At 39.0% G+C, this 16,067-nt stretch overlaps 2 protein-coding genes across 7 annotated transcripts in view; both read right to left on the bottom strand.

Moving 5' to 3' along the window:
* Positions 1 to 759, bottom strand: part of hipk1b (homeodomain interacting protein kinase 1b) — a 30,304-nt gene extending 29,545 nt beyond the window's left edge. Inside the window, exon 1 of one of the 2 annotated variants that reach the window (XM_061985668.2) lies at positions 427 to 759. The gene's annotated coding sequence lies outside the window, so the exon portion shown is untranslated. The remainder of the gene's footprint in view (positions 1 to 426) is intronic. The other variant, XM_061985669.2, reaches the window with a different exon arrangement.
* Positions 760 to 3,233: 2,474 nt separating this feature from the next.
* The window catches only part of LOC133622746 (calmodulin-binding transcription activator 1-like), a 223,990-nt gene continuing 211,156 nt past the window's right edge, over positions 3,234 to 16,067 (bottom strand). For 4 of the 5 annotated variants that reach the window (XM_061985670.2, XM_061985673.2, XM_061985672.2 and 1 more), the window contains 3 exons: positions 13,916 to 14,061; positions 13,769 to 13,840; positions 3,234 to 9,726 (listed from right to left, as the gene is read on the bottom strand). In XM_061985670.2, the coding sequence (XP_061841654.1) occupies positions 9,657 to 9,726; positions 13,769 to 13,840; positions 13,916 to 14,061 (288 nt within the window). In that variant the 3' untranslated portion in view covers positions 3,234 to 9,656. Of the gene's footprint in view, positions 9,727 to 10,023; positions 10,055 to 13,768; positions 13,841 to 13,915; positions 14,062 to 16,067 lie in introns of all 5 variants that reach the window. The other variant, XM_061985671.2, reaches the window with a different exon arrangement.

Below are 16,067 nucleotides of genomic sequence, written 5' to 3'. Positions count from 1 at the left end.
TGGCCTAAAACTATCGAGATATTAATAAAAGGCCATTTCGCCCAGCTTTAACCGCAACTAACACGATTACTGTTTAAAACGAAGCAGAACAAGTCCAAACCATTGTAGGCACCACAAGGTTATGTCAGACATCAGACTTGGTTAGATTATTTGCACAAATCCGCTCGTTATTCTGTCCTCCTGCAGCGGCACTTGCTCCATGTTGAGATGGCAGTGGCTTGCACAGTTAAAGCGCCGCCATGACCACACATGCAGGACCTGCATGTGTGGTCATAGCAAGAGACAGTCACTATCAGCCTCAAATGTCAAGTCATACAAATAACCGCAAACTCGACATACTTGGTCACTAATGCTAACCAACTAGCTTCACCTATTAACTTTGGTGAGATATATGTCACACACTTGATGAAAGAGGATGTCACAGACCTGAAAGTACGTCCTCGCACAGTCCAACAAACGGCTCAGGTTCGAGTCTCTACTGGAGCAGATATCCGCCGATAGGAGCAGATATCCGAGGAGCTTCCGCCAGCTAGCAGCGATGCTAACGTCAGCTAGGCCTGCATTGTGCGCTCAGTCGACGGCGACACGGGACGTCCCACAAGCAGCGGCCATACGTCGCCTTGCGCGCGACAACGAAGGTCCGGCGTGTCGGAACCAACACATCTGTCGATGAAAACGTCGGCTGGAATCAAATGTGAAAGAAGTTTATCCTGAGGCAGAACATTCCATTTTACACCGGAAAAGCACCCGAGTCGTTATATCAGCTGCGATGCCTACGTCATTTCCGGCCATTACCGTAATGACGGCAGTGACATTGAGCGAGGTGGAAAAATACCGAATAAAGGTTTATATGTAAGGGAAAACAAGCATGGAGTGGTATAGTATGATTATATATATATATATGTATAAAATTGCCTTGCCCTGACCAAAAAAACGTGAAATCCAACAACAGGAGATTTTGAGTGGCAAGGACAAACGCATTCACCATGGTTTACGGTAAAATGGATTGACGTCATTGGCTTCCCAGTAATTTTCCTGTCGGCCGCTGCTCCATCAGAGTATTCTGCTGCTCAAAACCTTCCATGCAATGTCAAACCTCCAAACTTTCTCCACTGAGGGCTGCGCACTGGGAAATATTACAATTTAATATTTGTCACTTTCCAAACCACTGCTAAGTCTATTTCTATTGGCTCCCCGCTAGTTTGCTCTAGGGGCCCCGGAAGTGTCTCAGTCATAAAACTGTTAAAAATAAGTCATATATAATTTTATTTGGTCAACGTTTTGAAAAAGTCTACACTTAACTTCATATCTATCAGTCGATATAAAGTTGTTTTTAAATTTTATGCCCTTTTTTGCGAGAAAACCCTGTTTTTATAGCTAAAAAAACCCACATAAATATTTCAAAGTGTAATATTTTGTGTGGATCCTTCATCCATCCCATCCATTTTCTACCGTTTGTCCCTTTTTGGGGAATAGGTCAATAATCTATAATAACATTGATTTTGATTCATATTGTTTTTATGCAAAGACAGTTTAAAAAAAATCCCACTAAATTTCTGAAAGACCCCACAGTGGTTAAATATACACTAACTTTTGTTTTTTGTTTGAACTTTAACAATTAAATCTATAGATCCTCTTCAGATCTAATGTTTACATTTTTTACATTTTGTACGCCCTTTTTGGCAAAGAACACATTTTTTATGGCAAAAACACAAAATATGAGATATTTTCCCCAACAGAAATATATTAAAGTGGAATATTTATATATACACATATATATATACAGTCGTGGTCAAAAGTTGACATACACTTGTAAAGAACATAATGTCATATGGCTGTCTTGAGTGTCCAATCATTTCTACGTCTCTTATTTGTTTGTGATAGAGTGATTGGAGCACATACTTGTTGGTCACAAAAAAACATTCATGAAGTTTGGTTCTTTTATGAATTTATTATGGGTCTACTGAAAATGTGAGCAAATCTGCTGGGTCAAAAGTATACATACAGCAATGTTAATATTTGCTTACATGTCTCTTGGCAAGTTTCACTGCAATAAGGCGCTTCTGGTAGCCATCCACAAGCTTCTGCTTGAATTTTTGACCACTCCTCTTGACAAAATTGGTGCAGTTCAGCTAAATGTGTTGGTTTTCTGACATGGACTTGTTTCTTCAGCATTGTCCACATGTTTAAGTCAGGACTGGCCATTCTAACACCTTCATTCTAGCCTGATTTAGCCATTCCTTTACCACTTTTGACGTGTGTTTGGGGTCATTGTTCTGTTGGAACACCCAACTGCGCCCAAGACCCAACCTCCGGGCTGACGATTTTACCTTGTCCTGAAGAATTTGGAGGTAATCCTCCTTTTTCATTGTCCCATTTAAAGCACCAGTTTCATTGGCAGCAAAACAGGCCCAGAGCATAATACTACCACCACCATGCTTGACGGTAGGGTTGGTGTTCCTGTTGTGTTGTGGAGAGGCTTTCCACTTGATTTGTCCAAGAAAATAGAAAATATTTATTCCAGACCCTATTATATATATAACAATAGAATCAATTATTCAATTGATCGGGTCAGAAAAAACATTTAAAAATAAACTAAAACCTTATGAAGTTAATGTAATAGTGTTTTGTTAGGCACAACAAGGTGGTTTTGGTAACAAGTGTTTTCAAATGACACAAGGATTTACCACTCCAGTATATATAATACTATTTCTACAGTATAAAACTATTTCAATGCAAAGATCATCCATGAAACACATGCATGTGTGGAAGTGACAAGACAAACATCTCCTTGCAGTAACATTTACAAAATAAATGATAAATGGGTTGTACTTGTATAGCACTTTTCTACCTTCAAGGTACTCAAAGCGCTTTGACACTACTTCCACATTTACCCATTCACACACTGATGGAGGGAGCTGCCATGCAAGGCGCTAACCAGCACCCATCAGGAGCAAGGGTGAAGTGTCTTGCTCAGGACACAACGGACATGACGAGATTGGTACTAAGTGGGGATTGAACCAGGGACCCTCGGGTCGCGCACGGCCATTCTTCCACTGCGCCACGCCTCCACAGAGGACAATAAATCAAATAATGAATACAAAATCGTGTGGCAAATATGACAATTTAATGATTATTTAACACCTTGTAGATATGATTATATATATATATATTTTGATGACATCTGCCCATGAAGATTGACACTGATGCCCAACATTTCAAGCAAAGACGCATTAAAGTGCAAATTTTCTTTTTATTCTGATTTCATTTTACAGCAGAAATTATGTAAAGCATTCAGAGGACATTTTCCACATATAAGGGCAATATTCAAAACACTTTGCATGGCCTCAGCAACAAAAATATTCTCTTCAAAACATCAACAGTTGTGTGATGCTTGTGCATGCAAAAAAAAAAAGAACTTAGGAAGTCAAAGAAGAAAAGAAGAGGAATGATGGAGAAGGATGGAGAAGACGACAGCAGGCAGGGTGGAGGTGAGACCGAGGGAAGACGGAGGAGTGGAGAGGTCAGAGGTTATCTAGAAGGGTCTACCATTCCAGCATGCAATGTCCTGCTTTTGGCCACGCCCCCTTTTAGGGTGAACACCTGGAAGGTCATACTGTTCATTTCCCATGTTTACCAGCAATCTCATTTCTACACAAGATCACCCCGTCTCCATGTTCGCCATTCCTTCTGAGAATTGATAAGCGCAAGAATGTCACCTTGTGTGTGTGTGCGTGTGCGTGTGTGTGTGTGTTCTTGAATTTCTACCCTTCTTGAGACAAGGAAAAGTATTTTCCATATGAGGAGGTGTGAACAAGTGATAACATTAATCATGGTCCCAATAACATTGCATCTAATAGACAATGTCTCATTTGTACCCCTGCTGGTCAAAATGAGGGTGGTCCCAAAAAGGAGGGATTTTTCAAATTGACTGTGTCGCTTTTAAAAGTGCTCCCCCTCTGGCCAACATATGTAATAACAAGTGTGTGTAAAAATTTGAAGTGCTTCCCCTCTGGCCAACATATGTAATAACAAGGGTTTGTAAAAAAATTGAAGTGCTCCCCATCTGGTCAACATATAAAATAAGAAGTGTTTGTAAAAATTTGAAGTGTTCCCCCTCTGGCCAACATTTGTAATAACAAGTGTGTGTGAAAACATTGAAATGCGCCCCCTTTGGCCACAATTAATTAAAACAAAAAATAAATAGATATGTATATAGAGACATACTGTAATAACATGAAGTAAATAATAAAGATTAAAAAACAATAACAAACAAAAAATTCAACAACAACAAAAATTACTAAAATGTCACCTTTTTCATATTTGCATAGTTTGTATATATTATTAATGTTGTGAATACAAATCTTTATATATCTAGAAAGGGTGGTCCTAAAGAGGGAGGCATTTTTGTCCGGTCTCAAGAAGGTCAGAAGTGCAAGAGTGTGTGTTTGTGTACAACAATGTAAACGTGATAGAGGAATCAGGGAAATGCACATTTTACACATCTTCCAATTGTAGATGAGTGTTTTACCACATGACCGGGGACAGCACTTCTACGTCTTTGTATTCCTCTTGTGCGTTTACGACCTTTAGAAATGACTTACAAAAATATAAAGCTCCGACAGATCACATTCACCGCCTTACAAAATGAGACAAAACGAGCGGAGTATTGTTGTGTTAGCGTCGTGTTAGCGTCGTGTTAGCGACACTCCACATATCGTCTCCCTGTTCTTTGACCCTGAGTAAAATCTAAGGGAGAGATTGGACTGTTCCCAAAGACATGAGCACAGAGAGAAAGACTGTGGCCTTCTTACGTGTCGGACTGTGTGCAGTCGTGTGTGTGTGTGTGTGTGTGGTGTGTAAGAGAGAGAGAGAGAGAGAGCTAGACGGGAGACAGAGAGAGAATGGAAAAGAGCGTTTTCTGGAAAACTAGCGCCTTCTTATTTCATGGTACTGCTACGGGAACACTTGACACAGGAAGTCCTGCCACACATGTTTGTGGTGGTGAGACCGCAAGACCACCTGCGTCCATTCACACCTCAGACAAATAAGTGAGGGTGCGGACCAGCTCTACCACTCTGAACACACCATCTGGAGGACACACAGTAGACATTTCCTGATATTTTGTTGCTGAGCAGGCACTTCCTAAACGGAGCTTCCCAGAATCCTCCAGCACACGATGGCAGTGATGATGGGGAAAGTAGATCGAAGTGATGGGTGAAGGGCGTGAAAAGGAGGCGTCCTGCCAGTGAGGATGTAGGAACTAAAGGTAGTATGTTGCTGAAGCACGACCACGCTATGATAGAACGTAGCACCCTTTTTTTTTCTCCTCATGTTCAAGCCTTTGTGGTGAGCATCTGTCCTTGTTTTGATCCTTGCATGGTCAAACTACAGTCGAGCGAGGACTATACTGTGCTGATATCTGTACGCCCGACCTCAACTTTTACAGCATTCCTAATAGTTGGCACTACTGGCAAAAGGTGTTGGATTTTTGCTAGCCAAGGAACAAAAGCACGTGATAATGTTTTGCTAACTTTGTTTTCCCACTTATTTCATTCTAACATTTTTTTTTTTTTTTCTTCATTTGCATGCTTGAACCAAAAGTTCTTTTCAGTAACACTTATACTGGATACTCTGAAGGTGAAGCCATTTCAAATCCTCTCACATCTTCTTTTTGCTGTTTCTTAAATATCATGCACATGACTGACTTTGTCATATCTACATTATTTACAGGGTCTCTACCTTAAGTTCTCATTATGGGAGTAAAATAATTTATCATCTTAAATACAGTCCTCTTATGAAAAAGTTTCAGGGTCCTCGTATCCCCTTACCTCGTCAGTTTATATACAGGAATATGCAATAGTCCAAAATATGGATTTGATTGCCCACACGGGCTAATATGGGGTTCTGTCCTGTACAGAGCGAGCATAGAGACCTCTCATAGTCGGGAAGAAGTCAAGGCAATGTTACTGTATGTGACTCTCTCCTCAAAACCACAGTTAGGATCTCGAGGTTCACACAAAGAACAAACTAACAGAGACGAGTAACCACCGCAACATGTCATATTTTAGCACACAAGGGGGGTGGGGGGTGGGCGCGACCGCTCTCCAGCCCAAAGGGGAACTGCACTTTTTTGGGAACTTTGCCCATCCTTCACAATCGTTAAGAGAGACAAGACATGTTTTTGTTGTGATGCATTCCGACTAAATACTGCTTCTAATGGAGGCAAGCAGAGGTACTCTACTCCGCCCAGAAGTCTCTCTCAAAACATCTGAAAAGCGCCAACAATAATTTACATTTCCTGACTTGAATATTAGCCAAGTATTATTAGCAATATTGTTATTATGAGCGCTAACGCAGACAAACTATTTTTGAGTGTCCAGACAGCGGCCAGCAGGCACAAGACATTGATACGTTGATTGTACATACACGCCCTCTGAAACTGACCTTGAGACAATCTTGCAAAATAGTTGTATTTGTAAACTGAGACAACGTTGGTGCCCAACGTTAGATCCGTGTTGTTGGTTGGGAAATGACCACATTTCAATGGTCAAATCAACGTCAGAACTCAACATTGATTAAACGTTGTCAAAAAGTATGTTGTTTCATTCAACGTTGTATTTGTGTTGTAGAATATTGGTCGGGAAATGACCACATTTCAATGTCAAATCAACGTCAGAACTCAACATTGATTAAACGTTGTCAAAAAGCATGTTGTATTTGTGTTACTCAACGTCAGGACCTGATTCAACAAGTTGTAAACGGTGTTTAAATGTTTTGTGCCTGCTGGGGTAACTTTTGACTAAAAATGTTCGTCTTAGTTATTCTCAACAGTGTTAAATTCGACAGCCCTTTTTAATCATAGTCACAGTCTTTTGACGAAAATGTATTTTAGTTTGTCATATTTTAGTCATCTAAATTGATTGTTTTAGTCGACCACATTTCTCAACATTTCAGTGGACCACAGTAACAGTACATTTCGTAGACTAAAATATAAAGTATAAAAGATCTTTGAAGTGGTCTTGAAAGCACATTTATTAAGGTTCTCTTAAAAACTAAATCTACAACAGGACCAGTTTTAGTCACTGTCGTGCTGCCATGTTGACATCATGGGCTGGCGAGCTGCTTTCTCGCCTCGGAGCTCTTGAAGGTTTATAAATAATGCCTCCCACCTGGATAGCAGAAGGATGAGGACATAAGTTGGCATTGAAAGAATAAATTAAATCAAATGTTTGGGTGTAAAAATTGATGATGAAATGAACTTGAAGTAAAAATATGCAACATAAGTTGGCAATAAATATTTCAATTGGGGATAAAATATGTATTGGACCAAAAATCACTTCATATTCTCTACTGCTTGGTAGTGTTAGAGGTATTGTAACTAGGAACGTATGCTTCAGTCCCTAACCGTGTTACCAAAGTGGTCATAATGTTGGATATAGACAACATTAAATCCCTTTATTTATTCAATAAAAAATAGTGAAAGTCAACGACATAGTGAATTTGCAAACAGCTAAAATGATGCACAAAACAAACTATAACCTGCTAGCCAAGAATGTAAGACAGTTTTTCTCAACTAAAGAAGAGAAATATAATCTTAGCTGCAATTTAAAACATTTGTACGCACGTACAACACTTAAAACATTCAGTATATCAGTATGTGGAATTAAATGATGGAATAAATAAGTCAAACAATGTACTAATATAATCCACTTCAAGAAACTCTGAAAGTGTTCACAAAGTACAAATAATTACATGATAAACATTCTGAATTTACTGATCATCCTATTTATTTATATTTAAATACAACTTACTTCACTATTTATTTATGTATTTTTTTTTAGAATGGTATTATTTATGGAGTGTGAACAAATTGAGAACAGGCGTAGGATTAAATGAGCGCTGCTTCTTCCTACTCCTTTTCCGACACGTTGAATAGAGAAACTGGTAATTGTGATGTATCATGTTGTATGCACGTTCTAACTAAACTCAAACCATAAACCATAATCCAACGAGTTGGTGAACTTTGGCATCCAAAAAAAGACCAGAAAAGACGCTTGGTTCCACCCCCTTTTTTTTTTCATGAGTCATTCTTCATCTAAACGGGAATATCCCAGTGAGAGCAGACAGTGTACAGTAAGTGATTGGGGTGTGGACCTTTGGGCACCACATGATTTGATTCGATTCTTGGGGGTAACGATTCGATTCAGAATCAATTCTCGAGCCAAAGCGATTCTCGATTCAAAATCAGTATGTTTTAATAACATTAGAGGCCAGTTCTATGATGAACTACAGTCCTCGATAAAATAGATAAACAGCTGTGATTAATTTCTATATTACTTAAAAGAAAACTGGTTTTGTTTAATCAAATTCTAGCCAAATATTTAATAAAGTCAAATACAAATAAGACAGCAAGAGAAGTATCTTTTGTAAAGTAAATGTGTACAGTGGATATAGATCATCTACATCTACTACATGATTTGTCTCAGTGGCTGCACAGGACAGATGAAATAAAAAAATGTAAAATAAATAAAATCAATTTTTGATTTTTTAAAATTGCTACAAATAAGAATTGCGATTAATCAGATTTTTTTTTTGACCCTCCCAGTAAGTGATGCTTTATTATGTTTGTTGTCTCTCATGAAGTCTGCTTAAAATGAATGTGCCGCCGTATGCTTAAAATGATCAAAATAGGTAAATACTATGAACGTGCCTGTTACTATACATATATACTTACATGACAGCATGTGTATACAACATTAATGGAGGTTTTTTTTTAGAGCGATTTATAGGCAGAATAGAGCATCGTGAGCATTTATTTACTGGTTAGAATGCGTCCAAAAAGTCTCCCATAAGGATTGTGAATGAAGGGCAAAATTCCTCCAAAAAAGTGCAGTTCCCCTTGAATCAGTCTTGAGCCGATCGATAATTAATCGGACCCTTAAATAAATAAACCTTTTTTTTTTTCCTTTGAAAAGAAAAGCACCCAAATGTTTGTACACAGTTCACATTACGCAGGGCGGGAGGAGAGAGGAGAAGGTGAGACACCGGCACACCACAAAAGAAACACACCAAAGCCAGCATGCAGGAGCATGCAGGAACACACACACACACACACACACACACACACACACACACACACACACACACACACACACACACACACACACACACGCGCCAGGCTGGCCAAGGGACAAATGGAGTCAGACCCCTCCTACATTCAAGTGGCTCCTCCCCTTTGATATCAGGTGACAGGTGGTGATGATGAGTTGCCACGAGAGTCTCGGGGATGAAAGCCAAATAAAAGGAGGGACAACTTGCATGCAAATGCAACAGAGAAGTGACTTGTTGTTGTTGTTGTTGTGTGACGTGTCATTGTTTGGATGTTTGCATGGGCTTGGCCAGCCGGGTCTCCTGTGTACCCATGAAGAGTGCAAAGAATGCCATGAGGTTAATGTGACGGCCTCCCGGGTCGCTGTGGGCGGAGCCAAATGCCCGGGGGCTGGCCGTGGTCAGTCTGAGCTGCCGTGATGGACGCCTCCTCTTTCTTTCTCCCGCTTAGGAGAAGACAGGACGGAGGGCAAGGAGGCGGCGACGAGGATGTCGGGGACAGGAAGGAGCAAAGTTTGGAGAGGATGAAGGAGCGAGGCCACGGCTCACAGGCTGAGCGGGCTGTGGGCGGGGCCTTGCGCCAGGCTCTCAGGACCCCTTTTCTGCTCTCTGACCCTGTCAAAACACACACCAGGCACACCTTGTCTTGTCTGCTGCAAACATGTCTTCCCTCCAGGCACAAACACAAGCAAAACATTTTTTCTCTAGGCGGACGTCATGCTCCCAGGAAGAGCGTGTGCACGAGTGCTCCTCGAGTGCTACCTATCCGTCGCTCATGCACGAGTAGAAGCATCATTCCGCAGTCCTCCACCAGACAAGGAGACTCAGCCAGGGGTCCTCTCCTCCCAAACATGCAAACATCCGCCCAGAGGAGAGAGAGAGAGAGAGCAGAGGGGGGAGGGGGGGACTCACCCGCTTCAGGGGCCTAGGGTCCATCAAGGGGCTTCGCAGGAACGGTAGAACAACAGCAGCTATTAGCTTAGCGCCAGTCATGTGTCATTTATTGCCCACAGCCAGTCAGACATTGTGCAAATATACCCACACAAATGTCTCTTTTCAAATCTATCTAAAAACATGTTAGAAAAAAGAGCCAAAATTGGAAAAAGCTGACATTTTTTAACTAATAATAATATACTTAGTTTTGTCTTTGAATACATATCATATCTGTTTTTAGCATTTTCTTTTAAAAAAAAAAAAAAAAAAAGCAAAAGGGGCCCCCACTTCACTTTTCAGTACGCACCCTGAATAAAAATAAAATAGTACAAGCATTCAAAATAAGAATAAAATATACTTCAAATATAAACAAAGTTCCGTTAGTTAATTCAATAAATAAAATAACTGAAAAACTACAACAACTGTAATAAAAACTGTTAAATGTGTAAGTAAACATTAATATTTTTGTACAGGCAGAATTTTATGACACACTATTTCATGCAGTTACACAATCTTTTATTCTATGCTTACATAGGAAAAAAATATGGGAAAAATGTAAGAAAAAATAGCAAAACAAAATGGTATGTAATGAGCAAACGTTTAAATGTTCTGATTAATAATTAATAATAATATACTTAGTTTTGTCTTTGAATACATATCATACATGTTTTTAGCATTTACTTTCAAAAAATATATATATATCAAAAGGGGCCCCCCCACTTCACTTTTCAGTATGCACCCTGATCTAAAATAGTACAAGCATTCAAAATAAGAATACAATATACTTCAAATATACTTCAAATATAAACAAAGTTTCATTAGTTAATTAACTAAATAAAATAACTTATGAATTAATGTGGAAAAACTACAACAATTGTAATAAAAACTGTTAAATGTGTAACTGAACATTAATATTTTTGTACAGGCAGAATTTTATGACACACTATTTTATGCAGTTTCACAATCTTTTATTCTATTCTTACATGGGGGAAAAAATGGGAAAAATGTAAGGAAAATAGCAAAAAAAAAAAAAGGTATGTAATCAGCAAACGTTTGAATGTTCTGATTAATAATTAATAATAATATACATAATGACTAATAATGCAAAGCTGACACAATATCTGTTTTTAGCATTTAAATAAAAAAATATCAATATTCTGCCACGGTTATTAAGATGACTTTATTTAGTGTGTGTTTATTTCCGAGTGTATTTCAGTTGGTTCTGTTAAGTGAGCTGTACCTTTAAGAAACACGCAGATAGGTCACGTGTTTAGACTCCGGAAGTATTTCAGACAGGTGCGCACAACTCCGCCTCATTCCTCGTGTTTCTCAGCAAACTATCACATCTTATGCTGTTCGTGGCATCGTTGGTATGTACCCATATTTAATGTTTGTAGTACACAATGAGTCATATTTAGCTGTGAAATGTGTGTGTTTTATGATGTTAGACGATCGCTGATTGCATTACCTGTTCATGTCGGCTAACTTTCATTTGTTGTCATCTGCCGCCATCTAGTGGACGTTTGTTGTACTGTTACTTAAGACAATTTAAACAGTAGAAAGCATATATGTCACTGGTATTATTAATCATAACAAAACGTACAGTGGTGTGTGACAAAGTTAAACTTAGATTTAATTCAAATGCAATACTTGATAATCTGTGGTCTGTAATATGACATTATTAAGTTCATTTAATTCATGCATTTACATTTACAACGTTTGTGTCCTACAGTTTTACCCTTGCAATTGTCAATAAACCTGGCCTCCATCAGTCAACCTGGTGTTCAGAGTTTTGATGAGCGGAAGGTGTTGAACTTACTGCCTTCGTGTACGAGTGTGCTTAAGGAAGGCAGGATAATCAATATGGCCCGCATAGTTTGACTCTTCAGTAAGCGGCCCTCGGTGGAAAAAGTTTGGACACCCCTGATTAAAATATTGAAACTCTCTAAAAATATATATATATATATATATAATTAAAATATAAAGTTACAATTAATAGTTAATTAAATCAATAAAATAATTTATGAATGAATTTGAAAAACTACAACAACCATAAAAAAAACTGTTAAATGTGTAACTGAACTTTAATATTTTTTATGCAATCTTAATATTATGATTTTATTATATTTTTACACAGGAAAACAATTATGGTAAACATATAAGAAAGAAGAGCAAAAAAAGGTATGTAATGAACAAAGTTGAAATGTTCTAACTAATAATCAATAATAATAATCATAATCACAAATAATGCAAAGCTGACACACTATCTATTCTTAGCATTTAAATAAAAAAAGTATCAATATGGCCCCGCATGGTTTGACTACTCAGTAAAAAAAAATTAAAAAAAAATTGGAGACCCTAAATGAAAGTATTAAAAGTATGGATATTTTAATTTGAGAATGGATATTAAAGATCTGGTATCAGCGGTATCGACATTACAATATGGATCCACCTCGTGTATTCCTGCATGTGTGCACACCTGTGTGTTGGTGTGTGTTCCTGCATGTGTGCACACCTGTGTGTTGGGATGTGTTCCTGCATGTGTGCACACCTGTGTGTTGGGGTGTGTTCCTGCATGTGTACACAACTGTGTGTTGGGGTGTGTTCCTGCATGTGTGCACACCTGTGTGTTAGTGTGGGTTGTTGCATGTGTGCACACCTGTGTGTTGGTGTGTGTTCCTGCATGTGTGCACACCTGTGTGTTGGGGTGTGTACACATGTGTGTTGGTGTGCGTTCCTGCATGTGTGCACACCTACGTGTTGGGGTGTGTTCCTGCACGTGTGTGTTCCTGCATGTGTGCACACCTGCGTGTTAGTATGTGTTCCTGCATGTGTGCACACCTGTGTGTTAGTGTGTGTTCCTGCATGTGTGCACACCTGTGTTGGTGTGTGTTCTTGCATGTCTGCACACCTGTGTGTTGGTGTGTGTTCCTGCATGTGTGCACACCTGTGTTGGTATGTGTTCCTGCATGTCTGCACACCTGTGTGTTAGTGTGTGTTCCTGCATGTGTGCACACCTGTGTTGGGGTGTGTTCCTGCATGTGTGCACACCTGTGTGTTAGTGTGTGTTCCTGCATGTGTGCACACCTGTGTGTTAGTGTGTGTTCCTGCATGTGTGCACACCTGTGTGTTAGTGTGTGTTCCTGCATGTGTGCACACCTGTGTGTTAGTGTGTGTTCCTGCATGTGTGCACACCTGTGTGTTGGTGTGTGTTCCTGCATGTGTGCACACCTGTGTGCTAGTGTGTGTTCCTGCATGTCTGCACACCTGTGTGTTGGTGTGTGTTCCTGCATGTCTGCACACCTGTGTGTTGGGGTGTGTTCCTGCATGTGTGCACACCTGTGTGTTGGTGTGTGTTCCTGCATGTGTGCACACCTATATGTTGGTGTGTGTTCCTGCATGTGTGCACACCTATATGTTGGTGTGTGTTCCTGCATGTGTGCACACCTGCGTGTTATTGTGTGTTCCTGCATATGTGCACACCTATATGTTGGTGTGTGTTCCTGCATGTGTGCACACCTGTGTGTTATTGTGTGTTCCTGCATGTGTGCACACCTGCGTGTTATTGTGTGTTCCTGCATGTGTGCACACCTGCGTGTTAGTGTGTGCTCCTGCATGTGTGCACACCTGTGTGTTGGTGTGTGTTCCTGCATGTGTGCACACCTGTGTGTTGGGGTGTGTTCCTGCGTGTGTGCACACCTGCAGGGACGACTTTATGGCTCACCTGTGGCGACATCGGAGCAGGAACCTCAGAATCTTGCGTGCAGCCTGGTTCTGCTTTTTAGTTAGAAGGTCTCTGTGGGCGGAGCAACAGGTGTGTGAGGAGAGGGGGGGGGGCAACCATTGTGATGGGTGTGTGTTTGCAGAATACCTAAGGGAGTGTCTGTAGGAGCGGTAATATTGCTGGATGAGGACTGCTGCTCTGCGACTCTGTTGGAACTTCCTCTGTTCGTGAAAACTCCGAAAACGACTCTGGATCAGGATGGCTGCCAGGGTCATCCTCTTATAAAGTGCATACTGGGAAATACATCAAGCCTTTATTCAACATTATAAAGTGTATACTGGGAAACGTCATGAATATAATATATAAAAGACTTGTTGAACAAGGGTCTTAACAAGCATGCTATGGAATGGTTGCAACCTAACAGCAGATTGTAGCTTTTTTTTTTTTTTAGCTCCATATGGGTCCAAAGAAAGCAATGGACATGTCATGTGTGGTTTGAAACGTTGAGGAAGTATCCACAGCGTTGTGGACACTGCCTCCTCCCACTCTCTTCCGCTGCACGGCAAGAAATGTCCTGGCAAAGTAAAGCAGCTTTTGTCGTTTTCTTCATAATCGTTGCAGCGACCTTGAAGTCAAGCAGTTTTGTGAGTGCACCACAGTGCTAGTGACCGAGTGTGTGCGTGTTTGCAGGGCGGCTGAAAATTAGTCAGTTCAACTCGTTTTTGCTTTGGCTGTTATTAAATAAAAAGTGAAAAGTGCCATATAAATTAAACAAAATATATTATTAAAAAAAGTAATACGATGCTTTTATTATTTTTTCCAGTTTTTGTTGTTATCCATTGCAAGTTTGTTTTGCTTATTCTTTCCTTTTGGAAGTTTTGTGTCTTTCTTAATTACTCTTTGAAAATAATTTCTATGTACATATTTGTAAAACAATGATAAATACATGTATGTTGTGATTGGATGTACCATGTCTTTGTTAAAATGAAGTTAGAAAACAAAACAAAAGCCAAAAACCGCTGTGATTGGTCAGCTTGTTACGAGGGTTCATAGCAGTGATGTGTGATACCACTGAGTTTCTTTCCCATCCAATACCAAGTAAAACTTAGGCTGGTATCGACCGATACTTTGTGCAAATATACCTAACATGTCTGCTAGAATTGGAAAAAGTTGTGTATTTTAAAATAAAAACATTGAGCTAAAAAACAACGGTCAAAATGTAAGAAAAAAAGCTGAAATGTTAAACTAAGAATGAATAACTATATACTAAGTCAGCTACAATACAACGTTTTGGATTTAAATATACATCATATGTTTTTTAGCTTCTTTTTTTTAATTGACTTTTCAGTCTGTGGCCCTTGGTGGAAAAAGTTTAGACACCCTGAACTGAAATATTAGAAGCTCTCAAAATAAAAATAAAATATAAAGAAAGTTTAGTTAATTAATTCAAACATACTTACTTGTGATTTTACTGATTTGTATTTTGTTGTTTTTTTCTGTTTTTTATTGATTTGTTTTATTTTAAATGCTTGTCATTTCATTATTTTGTATTGTTTGCATGTGCGACACTCTGGAAACAGTTGTGTTGTTCATAGTGCTATAAAAATAATATAATAAACAATGTTAAATGTGTAACTGAACATGAATATTTGCAGACAGGAAATGTTTTTGGCACACGAGGTCATGCAGTTAAACAACCATATTATTATTATTTGTATTCTATTACATGGGAAAAAAACAATCGTAAAAATGTAAGAAAAAAAGAGCAAAAACAATCAGTATGTAAAGAGAAAAAGCAGACATTTTCAAACTAATAATAATAGTCATAATATATATAAATAATAAATATGTTTTTAGCATTTCTTTCAAATCAAAAATAACAATATGGCCGCTGCATACTTTGACTTTTCAGTGGAAAAAAGTTTGGACACTCCTGAATTAAAGTATCAAAAGTATCAATACTTTGATGGACATTAGAGCCTAAATATCTGGTATCGGTGGTATCGATATTCCAGTATGGATCTGCACGTCACCTTGGCCAACATCTTTTGCTACGGTTTGGAGGCAATGTTAAAAGTGACCATTGTTTCAAAACGGTTTGTTAAACATTTTCTCATACCCAAACAGAGATTGTGGATGAGGCTCACTTTGTTTATTCCTGAGAGCAATGCACAGAGTGAACCCTCCTGTATCCAGGTTGAAAGCCAGAGACGAAGACGTAGCAATGTATCAATGACGGCAACGTTTTTGAGTTTATTTCCATTTAAACTTCCATTTATTGACTTATTGACCTCCAATT

The sequence above is a fragment of the Nerophis lumbriciformis genome, linkage group LG23, assembly GCF_033978685.3.
Source record: "Nerophis lumbriciformis linkage group LG23, RoL_Nlum_v2.1, whole genome shotgun sequence".
Classification (NCBI taxonomy): domain Eukaryota; kingdom Metazoa; phylum Chordata; class Actinopteri; order Syngnathiformes; family Syngnathidae; genus Nerophis; species Nerophis lumbriciformis.
This window is presented reverse-complemented; position numbering and strand designations above follow the sequence as displayed.